We start from the raw sequence: 15,383 nt of genomic DNA, 5'->3' as shown, positions 1-15,383 counted from the left end.
GTTTGATTTTTATTTTATGTTAATCTCGCCGCCATGAACTAATCCCCGAGAGGGTGATGGATTAGCTTTGCTTAAATATGGTTGTGGATTCGTATTTATTTAATTGAAGTATTTTTTTGTTCATCATGTCCATCGCTTGAATTAATATTGTGCTTAATGCTTGTTTCAGATTCATTACCTCATTCATGATTTCTAAGATTATTTAATTGTTCGAGAGAGGATTAATAATCGTGCATAAGGATTAGTTCACTATAGTACAATCCTAAGCTATAGATAGTTAGGCGACTACGAAGTCATGTGTACACTCTTGATTGTAATGTTTGTCATATTTTTAGGGTTTGAGATCAAGAGATAAAAATTCGGTATTGACATAGGCAGAGACGAGGTTAGGAATTCAAGTTAGATGCTCTCGAGAGATTAAACGATAATATTACGTGAGTGCGCTTAGTGAAGAGAGAGAGAACCAAAAAATCGTACGTAGTTGTAAGAATCCCGACCATATGAGAGATTAGTGAAGTTGTTGCACTTGCCTTTCTCATATTCGTATTTAATTTGCTTGTTTATATATTTTCTGTAATTTTAGTTGATAATCACCTTGCTATCCTTGAGTTCACTTGTTGTTAGTTAATTAAGTTTCGATTAAGCATAGCTTTCGTTGGATCAACTTTTTTACGATTATATTACTTGAGCGATTATGTGCACTTGCATATGAAAATATTGCAACAGTCACAACCATCGTCAACAGAATATTAACTTTCTATGTATGATAATTTTATATTACTATGTATTCACTTAAGAAGTTGTACAATAAATTAAGATTATTTTAGTAGTATTTTTTTCATTCTTAAATTTCTGAGCATTCATGTTTTTGACAATGCGCAAAAAGCAAGTCAACCACAACAACATGAGTGGCACAATATATGTATGGATGCCATGCCACACTCAACTATATATTTTATAATGTGGTGTTACATTAACTATGTTAATCTAGGTTAATTAAAAAATGGAATAAAAAAGGTTCTTAATGAGAGAATTTAATCCAAAGAAAAAGCCATAAATCATATATTTTAATCATATTTGTTAAAATTTAACTGACACTGAAATGACTAATTTTAAACACAAATTCAGATATTGATATTAATGCTATCAAATATATCGATTGATATGCTATAACGATTTTAACACCGATTATCAATTATATCGATGATATTTTACTAATATATCGCTTGCCGACTGATATACTCCAAATTTTAATATAGTTCGCAAATGCTAAAAATTCATGACAACATATATGCTCAATATATTACCTTCAAACCTCGACGTATAATATATTATATTGAGCTTTTCATTATTTTGCTTTTACGTATATTTTACATTTACCCTAATTTTATTGAATACCCTAATATACTCAATTGAAAAATATAACATTTTAATTGCTTTCTCACAAATAATCAATATTTCCTCAATATTAAATGTGCCAAGAAGGTATATTCAAGCATTTGCTTAAAAAAGGCCACTCATGTGCCAAGAAGGAAGTCATCAAGCTCATGACCTCGAACTGTATATACAATTTGCTCACGCCACACCGAAAAGTTGTTCATATCCAACTTATTTGCAATAATGTTGAACATAATCAGAGTGAATATCCAAGAACTTCATGCTTCCATGGAAGTCGATGAGCTAGTAGCCATACGATCTGAGGAAGAGAATCCGTTTGTGGGGAGTTTTGTATTAACTATGACCTCAAAGATTACAATGCTTAAGTGCGGTTTAATTAACTATGCATTTCTCTCACTACGTTCACTTTCCTTCGAATTTTCACTTTCCCACGCAGTTTTCGGATTCAGAACGAATCCTTAGTAAAAGGAAATGATGCAACATTACCGAACTTAAACTAACGAATTAAAAGACCAATAAAAGAAGCGCTACAAAAATGTTAAAAGCAACCAATCATATACTAATTACCAATGCTTAAGTGCGGTTTAATTACCAAGACTTACGGAAAGAAAATGATTCTTTCACCGCTTCCAAATATAACAAAGAATTTTGGTTTTCCTCTGCATTTCTCTTTACTAGGTTCATTTTCCTTCTTTTCACTTTTTCGGATTCAGAACGAATCCTTAGTTACCGAACTTAACTAACGGATTAAAAGACCGATAAAAGAAGCGCTACAAAAATGTTAAAAGCAACCAATCATATACTAATTACCAATGCTTAAGTGCGGTTTAATTACCAAGACTTACGGAAAGAAAATGATTCATTCACCGCTTCCAAATATAACAAAGAATTTTGGTTTTCCTCTGCATTTCTCTTACTAGGTTCACTTTCCTTCAACTTTTCACTTTTTCGGATTCGGAACGAATCCTTAGTTACCGAACTTAACTAACGGATTAAAAGACCAATAAAAGAAGCGCTACAAAAAAAAAATGTTAAAAGCAACCAATCATATACTAATAGTACTCCTTATATAGCAACTACCAATAATCTCGGCACGAGCAAACCCCGTGTTTGAAATGGTGGAACCGCGTGTTGTCCCTCACGACGATCTCCCGCCCCGCGATCCACGACATCATCTTGATCGCCACGTGGCAATCGGCGCAAACCCTGATGTTCTTGGCGACCCTAATCGTGGACCCCACGGGAGTGCTCAAGATCCCGAACGCGATCGCGAGCCTCTCGCTATGCCCTCTCACCAACGCCCTCTTCTGCTCCTCGTCCACGTCGTGAAGAACCTCGCTCGTGTCGGGAACGTAGCCCATTTCCCTCTCCATCCTCTCCGTCAGAACCCCCAGAGCCTCCTCGATCCGACGGTGGCTAGGGTGACACGTGTCGCCCGCCACGAAGGCGTGGACCTCGTCCCCGACCTCGATCCAACTGCACCCGGGTTTTTTCCTCAAACCCATTCTCCGCATCGAAACCCTGACCCTCGATACGTCTCTCCACTTCTTGGCCGAGGCGTAGATGTTCGACATCATCACGTGGGCCCCGACGTTCGTCGGGTCGGTCGACAGGATCTTCTCGGAGACTCGCTCGGCGAGCTCCGAGTTCTTGTGGACCCGGCAACCGAACAAGAGCGTTAGCCAAATCGTCGCGTTGGGGTTTATTTTCATTCGATCGATGAGATCGTACGCTTCTTCTAACCTCCCGGCCCGGCCGAGGAGGTCCGCCATTGCCGCGTAATGTTCCAAACCCGGGTCGGTGTTGAAATCTCGCTTCATCGACTCGAAGTAGCCCCGGGCTTCGTCGACCAAGCCCGCGTGGCTACAAGCGGTCAAAACCGCGATGAACGTCACGTAGCACGGGTTGGTTCGTCCGTCGGTTTTCATTTTCTCGAACATTTTTATGGCTTCGCTGGCGTGGCCGTTTAAAGCGTAGCCCATCACGATGGCGGTCCAAGAGACTTTGTCGGGCCGTTCGATCCGGTCGAAGATTCTCCGGGAGGTCGTTACGTCGCCGGATTTCGCGTACATGTCGATGAGCGAGCTCGCGATGAACTCGTTTCCGTCGAAGTTTGATCGGAAAGATTGGCAGTGAAGTTGCTTTCCGAGGCGGAGGGCGGTCGGGTGGGCACAGGCCGGGATGAGGCTCGAGAAAGTCACGGGCTTGGGCCTGATTTGGGCTTTCAACATTCGCCGGAAAAAGCCCAAAGCCTCGTCGGAGAGGCCATTTTGAACGCAGCCGGAGATGACCGAGTTCCAGAGGATGGCGTCCCGGCGCAGTGACGTGGCGAAGACCCGGAGGGAATATTCCGTCAGGGCTGACTTGGCGTACACGTCGACGAGGCTGCTTCGGAGGAACACGTCGGAGTCGAAGCCGTTTCGGATCGCGTACGCGTGGATTTCTTTTCCCTTCGAGGCTTGGTCGTCGTCGACGCGTTTCGACAGGATCGGAAGGACGCTCGAGAGCGTGAACGAGTCGGGTTTCAATCCGGCGATTCCCATCTCCGCGAGAAGAGAAATCTCGTTCCCTGAAGCGATCACGGTGTTCCAAGAAACAACGTCCTTGTTCGGCATCGCATCGAACACTTTCTTCACCGGGTTTCGTTCAGGCATTTCGTCGAACAGCTCGTGGGCGTTATTCCGGAACTTGGAGTACATGTTCATGAGAGCGTTGCAAGTGTAGAGATCCGAATCGAACCCGTGCCTGACGATCGAGCCGTGAACGGACTCGCCGAGCTTCCAGTCCATGATGATGGCGCAAGATTTGAGCACAGATGGGAACACATTGTGATCTGGGTATATCCGAGAAGCTCTCATTTCGATGAAGCAAGCGACGGAGCGATGATAATAGCCGTTGGAAGCGAAGGTTTTGATGATGGACTTCCATGCCAATGGCGGTGGAGGAACAGAGGAAGAAGAAGAGCGAAGGGTTTCGAAGAGAAGAAGAGAGTCTGTGAAGAGGTTCAAGTGGGAGTAGATTGAGAGGAGATAGGTGAGGTGAGAGCGCGAGTGGGATTTAGTTTTGAGTATCTGCGCGTGGAGTTGTTTGGCTTGGCGTTTTGACTTCACGGCGATGGGGTTTCTCAGGAGTGCGTTGAGCAGTTCATTCTGGCTCGAAGAACTCATCTATGCATGTGTTTGTGCTTCAAAAAGAGATATGCCATTCTAGCATATCATAAATTTTGAAAAATATTTTTCATTTGGCTAAAATACCTTGAATTGAACCAGCCAAAAAAAAAAAAAAAAAATTTACTAATGCGGTGTGCCATAAAATTAAAGTTTTATCTTTTAATTTAACTTTTGGAAATATTTAATTTTATCTTAGACTGATTTGGTTAAATAATCGATTTGAAGATAAGAATTTGTAAAATAGTTAAAGTTTGCCTAAAATTAGAGTAATAACCAAAATATGCAGTAATCAAGTTTCATAAACAAAATTAATCTTAAAATTAATATTTATATTTATGAAAGTGATAAATTGCTTATAATAATTGTAAAAAAAAATTAATCTTGCTGTAAAAAAAAAATCGACAACATAATTTTGACTACTTTGCTAAAACTTTAAAATTTGAGCTATTTTCTAATCAATTAGTTTCAAGTGGCAATTTTGTATAATTTTTCCTTCTATCTATTGTTTTTTTTTTCAAATGTATGAGACAATTGAAATAAAAACCTAAATTCATGCATTATTTCATCATATTTTACAAAATATTTGGTGGTTTAAACGTAACATAGGTTTTCATGTAAATTCGTGCGACTAATTTCCCATACTTACCTCTCTCTCACCGAGATCGAGGACGACGAAGAGCATGGCCAGAGATGAAGACATTGAGCGATGACAAGGCACTAAGGAGTGGCGGGAACACGAGAGACAAGAGAAAAAGAAAAGACGAATGGTAGAATATGATTTTCGATTAATAAAAGGACTTTTAATGGCATTTTACGAGTGAAAGTCATTAAATTAAAAGTAATTTCGTCCAACCCGGCTTGCCACGCTATTAGGCGTCAAGGTTTTAATGACGTCCGCTCATTGTAAAACTTTTTCAACTATGTGTCAATTCTTCGTTGGGTCTAAGTCTAACTAGACGGAAATGGTGTACTTTAATGGCGTTTCAAAATGAAATGCCATTGAATAACCACCCGCGGGTATTCAATGATATTCTAGTTCTATCATCGGCTATGGGCTCGAGTCTAAGAGAAACTCTCGAGAATGTTTTTTACCCTGAAATTTTCTTGTATTTTTTGAATGATAAGGAGAAAAAAAAATGTATTTCGTACCTTTCGCTCAATGAGAAAATGAGTCAGATTCTACTTCTACAGGATCAAACCTATGGCACTTAAGGAATGATGGAAAGAAAATCAAAAAAGAAGAACGCCTAATAATTTATTGGGCACTGTACGAAGTATTTGAAATACGGGAAAAAAAATACCATTCAGGCAATATCTCCAAAGGAGTTGCAAATGGATCCGCAGGTTTCGGGAATGCGGACACAGGTGGTGCATGGCTGTCGTCAGCTCGTGCCGTAAGGTGTTGGGTTAAGTCCCGCAACGAGCGCAACCCTCGGTTAATAATGCTCGGTTATCCCCCCGCCTTCCTTGTACTCCAAAATAAAAAAGTGAATACCGATTAACAGAATAAAAAGACCTGGAAACGGCTGCTAATACCCCGTAGGCTGAGGAGTAAAAGGAGGAATCCGCCCGAGGAGGGGCTCGCGTCTGATTAGCTAGGAATTTTAAACGTCATGAATACTCTCTAACGACGGTTAAAAATGATGACACTACATAATTCCATCGTGGAATTAGAATTTCACTTTAATGGTGATTTTTTTAAAAAACAAGCACTGTTTAAATCATTTTTCTAGCAATGTCATGCTCACGTCGGATTTTTTTTTTTTTTTTTAGGTTAAATTCCGTCGTTTTCTGCCTCCAAAACAATACATTTCAATTTCACAACAATTTTTCACTATTTTTGTAGTTTTGGTTATCAAAGATTTTATTTAAGTCTTCTCTCAATCCGCATGAAACCCATTTTTTTATGAAAGAAAAACAAATCCTAGAAGTTGTTTCCCGTCGCATTTTTATGTGTTTTATGAGAGAGAGAGAGAGATAGAGAGAGAGAGAGAGAAGAGAGAGAGAGAGAGAGAGAGAGAGAGAGAGAGAGAGAGAGAGAGAAGCTTTAAGACTAAATTACTTTTATTGCACCAACACACACAATGGAGATACAACTAATTAAGAGTGTGCATAGGGCACACGACTTGTTACAAATTTATGTTGGCCTTAAAAAAAAATCTAACTTGGCATAATTGATGATAATTGGAAGAAACAAAATCAATAGAAACAAAATTGGAGAATTATTATATATGGTTTTGGAGGCAAGGCGAAGGTTGTTGAATGCCCACAGCAACACCTTGGACGCTCGAACATTGAGAAATTTCGGGACCATCGGTGCCTTGGTGTTGAAGTCTAATATTGTTGAGCTCGATTTGTTTGCATGGATAGCTTCCGCTACACTTTAGAGTCACCGCCACTTTCGAGCTCGACGTCCCATAAATGCGACTGAATTTAACGTCGCGAATCTGAACATGAGACGATCCCTATAAATAATATAGGCCCGGCCAAAAAAAAAAGATTATTAATTATAAGGACGTCATATGGGTGATAATAATTTTTCATCAATACAAAATCCATAATATGAATACATTAAACGGTTACAAATATTATGATTACTGAAGATACCATTTTTTTTTAGGTGGTCCTAAAATGAGATTATAGAAACCCTATCATGTGCTTAGGAGGTTAGGACCTCCAAATCCATATTTAGATTAGAACTTAAGAGTTTCTTTCGTTCTTTATTATTTTTGTTGAGTATCTTTACAATTAAGTTCCTAATCTCTAGCATTGTGTTTGATAACTAAATAATTTTTTATACTTTAACCTTCTCACGCCAAATTAATTTTGTATTATATTTTAATCAGAGAAAGTACACACTCAATATATATTCTTACTTAAACCCTTTTTAATTTATGAATTAGATACTTTTTAACAAAAATTGTAATTTTTGTTTTCCTATCCTTAATTAAGTTAATAATTTGGCATAAGACGGTTAGCATATAAAATAAAATAAAAAAAATTGTTTAGTAAGTTATCAACACAATGCTTAAGATTAGGAACTTAATTGTACACAGATACAATTAATCAGAGAATGTACACTCAATATTCTTACATAAAACCCTATTTTCATTTATGAATAAGAAAGGTAATAAATCTTCTCTATAAATTTTAGATATTATTATCAAGCAACAATCAAGACATCAATAACTAAATAAAATAATCTTACAGTACTAAATGTAATGTACCTGGTGAGAGCAATGGTTAGATGGGCAATAATTCTGGTCAACGATGATGGGATTATTGACGTTGTCCATAGCATTATGGTCAAAGGTGAGATTATAAACTTTCCCGGGAAACTGAGAAGCCCAAGTCTTGATCCGAACCCCATTCTGAGTCCCCACGAAAGTGCAGTCCTTGACCGAGAAGTGTGCCACGTCACGCTCCCCGGGGTAGCCCCCGAGGCTCCCGATGCTGATCCCGTGGCCGGGCCCGCATCGGACACGTGTCACGTCGACGTTGGTGGAGCCGGGGCCGAAGGAGAGGCAGTCGTCGCCGGTGGAGATGACGGAGTCGGAGATGGAGAAGCCGTCGGTGTCTGCCACGTGGATTCCGTCGGTGTTTGGGCTGTCTTCGGGGGCGGTGACGTGGACGTTGCTGAGGATGACGTCACTGCACGCGAACACGGTCATGTGGAAGCTCTTGCTGTTCAGCAGCGTGACGTGGCTTATCCTCGCGTGCTTCACGAAGTCAAGCCTCAGAGACTGATCAAGAGAATATATATATATATATGAGATAAATGTATTAGGGTCCAAAATGATGTATTATTAGGGTATGGAGTAATAAATTAAGAGGGTTAAAGAATTAAATGGTACCATCATTAAAATAATTTTAGACTCTTATCGAAAGTATTAAATTTAATTTGATTATAGAAATAATATACTGATGTATAGTGTTGTTACAATTGATAAAGTAAATAATAAAAGAAAAAATATTATATTTACTTTAGAATATTTGAAAGGGACTAAAATGTAAAATAAATAAAATAAAAGTGGCCTCCAGTTAAGTACTTGTACATCCGTCCTCGTATATGTAATATGTATACTTATGTATGTATGTATGTATGTTTGTGTATTATTATGCCTTAAAAAGATTAGTTGTAATGAGAAATACTTACGTTCATCATCCGCGTTATCATAGTTTTATCTTTCATGCGAGACTTAATTAAAATATATATATATATATATATATATATATATATATATATGTATAATTACATATATAATATATTTATATATATCCTTTAAGAGTTGATATAATTTATGTGCATATATCTTATTTGATAGTCTGAGATGATATTAATTGACATTGTGTTACGAGATTATGTGTATATATATAGATGTACGTACAATATGCGTACACATTTACGACATATATCCGTATATATATATATATATATATATATATATATATATATATATATATATATACACTTCTGCATACAATATGCGTACACATAACACATGCATACTCTTGATAGTAATGAGGAATACTTATTTCGCGCTAATTAAAGGTATATATCTAAAAAAAACAATGATGTTACGGACGTGATATATTCATGCTCTTATATTATCTTTAGTATAATATAATAAATAAATATATTATTATTATAAGAACTTACAACAGGAAGTGGATTGCATTTAGGGTTTTTTTGGCACCCATTGTAAGGCCAAGCTGAGGCTCCTTGGCCGTCGAAGATTCCGCCGCCGGTGATGACCAAATTGTCCACGTATTGGAAGGAGATCCAACGCTCAGGATCGCCCCAATTAGGCCCATAATTAGGAGCCAAAATAAGGCCTTTGACAATAAATTGCATTGGACCTTGGCAATTAGTGCCCACGAGCTTAATTGGCTTCACTAAATATGTCCCATTAGGGATCAAAACTTGGCCACCACCGCTAGTCCGACAAGCCTCTGTCCACGCCTTTATAATGGCCTAGATAAAATTTAAAAAAAAAAAAAAAATCAAATTAATAAACTATGAGACTATGTACCTACGTATGGTATAGTGAAAAAAAAAAAAAAAAAAAAAAAAAAAAAAAACCTGGCTGCTATCAGTTTTTCCACCAGAAATGGCACCAAAAGTGCTGATATCGAAAAGCTTAATAGAGTGAACATTTGTGACGAGTGACAAGAATAATAAAAATAAGCACGAGTAGTTAATATTAATCAAGCTTGAACCCATGTGTGCGTTGTAAGATAAGTGGAGAGAGTGAGAGAGAAAGAGTGTAAATTATTTTTTGGGTTTGTTTAGTGGTTTGGTTGGAGAAGTTTTATTCTCTTTTATATAGGTGAATTTTTCAGGGTGAAAAGGAAGGCAATATGTAATAATGGTATAATCTTTTTTAGCCTTATTCTGCGATATACACGTTATTTGTTGTCCGAATTGTAACTGTATATAAGAGAATCTGTTTCTTCCAAATTAATAATGTATACCCGTATTTTCGTATTATTACTAGTATTGTCCTAAATATTTTATTATTATTATAGCCATTTAATAAGAGATAATTACGCATGCATGTATGGCCTCGAATATTTTGGTCAAATCATCAAAACTCTCATTTATAGATTCACTTGTTTCAGTGTGTATATTAGTGTTAGTTTCTATGATTGTCTCACTTACATGAATATAAGAAGATCAATAGGAAATCCCACGAAATGATACTTTGGAATATATCCTAACCATATATGTAAATAATTTTATGAGAATAAAGATCGCATCATATGTGACTTTTCTCATATTCCTGATCAGATACAACTTCATAAATTAAATTGATTAGTTTGTTCTATCTATGCATTTAAATTATTAGTTAGTCCTACCGTTAATGGTTTTCACTAGATATATTATATATATATATATATATATATATAATGTATATGAATTAATACACATGATTTTGCCACGTATTAAAAACTCGATTCATATGATATCCTAGTGTTGGTTTTTCTAGGGAAGTTTTAAAACCGTATTTTTTAGTTAATTTAAAAATATTTTAGAGAAATTTATGGATTATTTGACTAGTTTACTAAGATGTCAGCCTATTATTAATTTTCAAGTTTCACGTAGCTTTAAAACTTTCAAAACCCAAAAAATTTTACTTATTATTGGAGAATCTCAATGAAAACACTCTTAGAATTGAATAACTACGAATCAAACACACTCGGAAGCTAACTTCATGCGCAAGTAAACAGTACGAAGAAAATGACTCATCAATAATCACCTATTTACTATCCACTATATCAAGTAATCACCGGCTAACTCAGGTGAGAATTCCGGTTACCTTCAAGAGTAATAAGCTTCGAACAATCTTCCGAGCAAGAACCACTTTCTCTCGCACCCATTCTTTCTCTAGCTCTCTCTCTTTCTCTCAATAATGATTTACAACTTGAAAAAAGATCATGTCTTTTACAACAACTCATAGGTCCTTAAAGACTCAACTAAGCTCTTAAAAGAATTCTATTAACCAAATTTGACTAAGTCTCTGCTGATTGACGTGGCCAAATGATAAGATACAATTGACTCACAATTTGTAAACTAACATCATTTTCGTCGTATGAGTCCTCTCAGCTACAATTTATGATTCAATTTGTTTTCTTTATTTTTTTTCTGAAATTACTATATGTCAATTTATTTGAAAGTAGTAACCTACTTTAAGATAACAAACCAAAGCTGTATAGGCTTTTAGTACCATTCAAATATCACTTTTAACTGAATTTGACTAAGTCTCTGCTGACTGACGTGGCCAGATGATAAGACAATGGTTAGCTCACACTTATAATAAACAAACATCATTTTCGTTGTACGCGTCCTCTCAATTTAAATTTATAATTCAATTTCTCTTCAGGTTGTTTTATGAAATTATTATTTGTCAATGAATTTGGTAGTAGTATTAACCTACTTTAAGAAACAAAGCTGTAACATATGGTTTATATTACGTCACCAGAAATGAAGTAAAGCTGCTTTTCTCTGCTCCTCTTTTGCCTTCTTCTTCGGAGTCAGAGTTCTTCATTAGTCCTTCCTTTCGTCCCGGCGATGGAAGACCTATGTGACAAGTGGTCCGAGTTGGACATTGGTGAGGAAGATGAGGGTGATGTGCTAACTCTCGATGAGGAGGAACTTGAGAGTACCACTGTCGATCTCTCAAGATGTCTTTTGGGGAGGTTGCTAAGAACAAGATCTTTTAACCGTAATGCTCTTAAATCAGTCATGGCCGGCATCTGGAGACCCAAGGGGAAGCTCGAGATAAGTGACTACGACGGGGGAGGGTTTTGCTTCAAGTTTGAGCTTGAGTCGGATAAGAAACGAGTCTGGGAGATAGGCCCCTGGTCCTTTGACAAATCGCTGCTGGTCCTGAGCGACCCGGAACTGGATGACGGGAATGACTTCAGATTTGTGGACTTCTGGGTCCAAATACACGGAGTTCCTCTGAAGAACAGGTCGGCTAAAATGGGAGAACTGATTGGTAACAGACTTGGGCGTGTAGTTCGGATTGACAAAGATAGGAACGACCGAATAAAAGAGGAGTTCATCCGAGCCCGTGTGGCCATAGATATCAGCAAGCCGCTAGTGAAGGGGATCAATGTCATGCTCGGAGAGAAGACGTGGGTTGCGTTCAAATTTGAGAAGCTCCCGGACTTTTGCTACTCATGTGGGAGCCTGAGCCACGGGGTCACTGATTGTCAGACTAAACAAGACTCGGCAGGTGGGGCGGGAACTCTGAAATTTGGAGCGTGGCTCCGTGGGGAAGCCCCTAATAAAATCACGGGTGGCCTGAGAAGCTTCAAAGGCACGGGGTTGATGACGGCGAAGGGATGGGCGGGACCAGAGGTCTCGACGGCTAAAACCTCGTCTCCAAGACCGTCGGCCACGGCGCCACCAGAAACAGAGGAGACGGGCCGAGCTACCACGAAGGATAGCACCAAGATACGGTCGGAAGCTACAAACCCGACAAAGCCGTCTGACAGCCCAGGCCCAGTAGGGATGGAGGTGGACGATGGGGCTCCCGGCGCTAAACCCACGGCCCCCACCATGGTCGAAGACCCAGGCCCGGAGACAGGGCTGGGAGACGGGGCCTCTGTGGACGACGGGGCTCCCGGCGCTAAACCCACGGCTCCCACCATGGTCGAAGACCCAGGCCCGGAGACAGGGATGGGAGACGGGGCCTCTGAGTCGAGAGAGATCCCGACGACGGGGATGGGAAACTCTTTACCCCGGCGAAAAAGAACCAGGCCCGCCGCGAAGGTAACCCCGGCGCTGAAGACACAGGTTTTGACGCCGGAGGAAAACCAGGTGAAGGAGGCGCAGACTTTGAGGCCGGCGGCAGAACAGGTGGAGGAGAAACCCCCGGTCCCAGTCGCGAACACTGTGGCGAGCGGACCCACGAGCGAAAATCCCGGTTTTGGACCGTTGGGGAGCTCGTCTTCTTTCCCGATTCGGCTCAACAGTGGTTGTACCAACCCGGGTTCTGAGGGAATCAGGGACCCTGATAAGGGTTTGGTAGGAGATGGACCTGTTTGTTGTACTGGGAAAAAAGGAAAAAATATGGGGAAAGATGAAAGCTGCAGAGTTGGTGGCGTGGGGAATGAGAGTCTGGGTATTGGCTCATTTTCTGCGAAGGTTCACTGCATGGATAAAAGTGATGGGCAGGTCAAAAAAGGGGAGGTGGACCCGCTGGCTGACCTGGGGAATAGGGCGGGTCCCATTTTGTCTCTTTCTCCCCAGGCTAATGTGAAAGAGCGTGTGGGCCAGAGTCATTTGGCTGATGGGCCAATCGGTGTTGGACCAAACTCTTCTTTTGGGCCTAATTCTATTCAAATACCAAACTCCTCTTTTGGGCCTAATTCTATTCAAATACACACCTTGGGCCCCTCTGCCCAGGAGCCTACGAAGAAGGAAACCATTGCTCCAGACGGCAGCGCGGCGATGGGGCCCAAATCGGAGGACGGAGGACCAAAGGGCGCGGATACCAGGCTGGGAGAGCTGAGGAACAGCGAGGGTGGCTCAGTTAAAAGAAAGTCTAGTGTTCGCCTCAGAGTTGGAAATGTTAAGAGAATGGCACGTCTTTTCGAGGCTGGCGGCGAGGCGGGAAGCGGCTCGGATGGAAAGTCAAGTTCCTCCCCGGGAACCCAGCGGGAGATTGCAGCAGTGTCGGGGGTCGGGCGCGATGGTGAGAGTGGGCAAGGGAAGAGGAAAGGTTTTGAGTCAACGGGAAGCTCTGATTCTTCGGCTCTGAAGAGAGTGTTGAGACCCACGCTCGACACACAGGTATGTCCTCCTACCACCTCTCATTCTCAGTTACTTCAGCTTGATACAGGTGGTAGAGACTTATTTTCAGCTACACTAGGCCTAGGGGATAGAGACTCCTTTTCTGACACTCATGTCTTAGGGGATAGAGACTTACTTTCTGCCACACATGACCTAGGGAGGAGAGACATTTTTTCTGTTACTCGTACTTTGGAAGTTTCTAGTCCACTAGATTCGACCTTAGTTGTTACTGATGAGAGAGCGGCGCCCCTCGAGAGTGAGGGCCGCCGAACGCGATGATAGGCGTTATTTGGAACGTCCAGGGGTTGGGTAACCCCGGGACGAGGTCAGCCCTCCTTGCTCACGTTCGTGATCATAGTCCCGATTTTATCTTTCTATCGGAGACTAGACTACGGCGTGAGGGGGCTGAACGGGTGAGAGTGTTGCTGGGTTTTGAGGGTTGTATGACGGTGGACTGTCTTGGTAGGAGTGGAGGCTTGATGTTACTTTGGAAAGAACCTGTGAGATTCCTACTCGGGACTTTTTCGAGATATCACATCGAGGGAGATCTGACTAACGAGTTAGGCGAGAGTTGGAGATTTGTGGGGATCTACGGAGATCCAGTGAGCGCCCAGAGGAGACATACTTGGGAGCTTCTTCGTCGCCTCCGGAGCTCTTTCACGGGTCCTTGGTTAGTCGGGGGTGACATGAACGAAGTCGCCTCCAACGCAGAGATTAGAGGAGGTAGAGACAGAGGTCCCGGCCAGTTATCTGCTTTCAGAGAGATGATTTCGGATTGCGACATCCATGACTTAGGTTTCGAGGGAGACCCTTTCACCTGGCGCAGAGGGAGTATAGAGGAGCGCTTGGATAGATGCCTTGCGAGTCACGAGTGGAGCGATCTCTTTCCTTCGGCCACGGTTCGACACTTGAGGTTCTGGAGTTCGGACCATAGACTCATTCTTCTGCTTACAGCGGGTTTCAGAGATCGCCGGCGGAGCAGGAGGCCGACGCGTTTCTTCTTTGAGGAGTCTTGGATTGGCGAGCCTGAGTGTGACGAGCGGATCCGTAGAGCTTGGGAGTCGGGCCAGAGTGGTAATCAGAGTCCGAGCTTAGCTGATGCGATCTGTCAGTGCAGACAGAGCCTCTCCCGCTGGGGCGGAGAGAGGAACAGAGAGATCAGAGACAGGATTGAGAAGCAGAAGAAGATCGTTGAGCTTGCGGGACTATCGGGCCCGGATTTCTGCATGGAGTCCTTCAGACGGGAGGAGAGACAGCTTGACGCCTTAGTTCAGAAGGAGGAGCAGTACTGGAGACAGAGGAGCAGAGTGTCCTGGATGCGATGCGGGGATAAGAACACGAAGCTTTTTCACCGCAAGGCTTCTGCTAGGAGGAAGAGGAACGCTATCCGAGGTCTGGAGGACGATCACGGGGATTGGCACAGTGGAGACTCTGAGATAGAGAGGATCGTAGCCGGTTACTTTGGAGACATTTTCTCTTCAGCGAGGCCTTCTTCGCAGAGACTCGAGTTA

At 41.2% G+C, this 15,383-nt stretch overlaps 1 protein-coding gene and 1 pseudogene across 1 annotated transcript; both read right to left on the bottom strand.

Annotated features, from left to right (window-relative positions):
• Positions 1–2,217: 2,217 nt before the first annotated feature.
• LOC149398668 (Tetratricopeptide repeat (TPR)-like superfamily protein) lies at positions 2,218–4,588 on the bottom strand. The gene has a single exon (XM_089615350.1). It carries the CDS (start codon positions 4,563–4,565, stop codon positions 2,475–2,477), a length of 2,091 nt encoding a protein of 696 aa, XP_089471476.1. The 5' UTR covers positions 4,566–4,588; the 3' UTR covers positions 2,218–2,474.
• Positions 4,589–7,780: 3,192 nt separating this feature from the next.
• LOC149398667 (exopolygalacturonase pseudogene) lies at positions 7,781–9,792 on the bottom strand (annotated as a pseudogene).
• Positions 9,793–15,383: the final 5,591 nt, after the last annotated feature.

This window comes from Urtica dioica, chromosome 5, assembly GCF_054948205.1.
Source record: "Urtica dioica subsp. dioica isolate 48M chromosome 5, U.dioica_male_clone48M_v1_H2, whole genome shotgun sequence".
NCBI lineage: Eukaryota > Viridiplantae > Streptophyta > Magnoliopsida > Rosales > Urticaceae > Urtica > Urtica dioica.
Note: the sequence above shows the minus strand (reverse complement) of the source record. Positions and strands in the feature narration are given on the sequence as shown.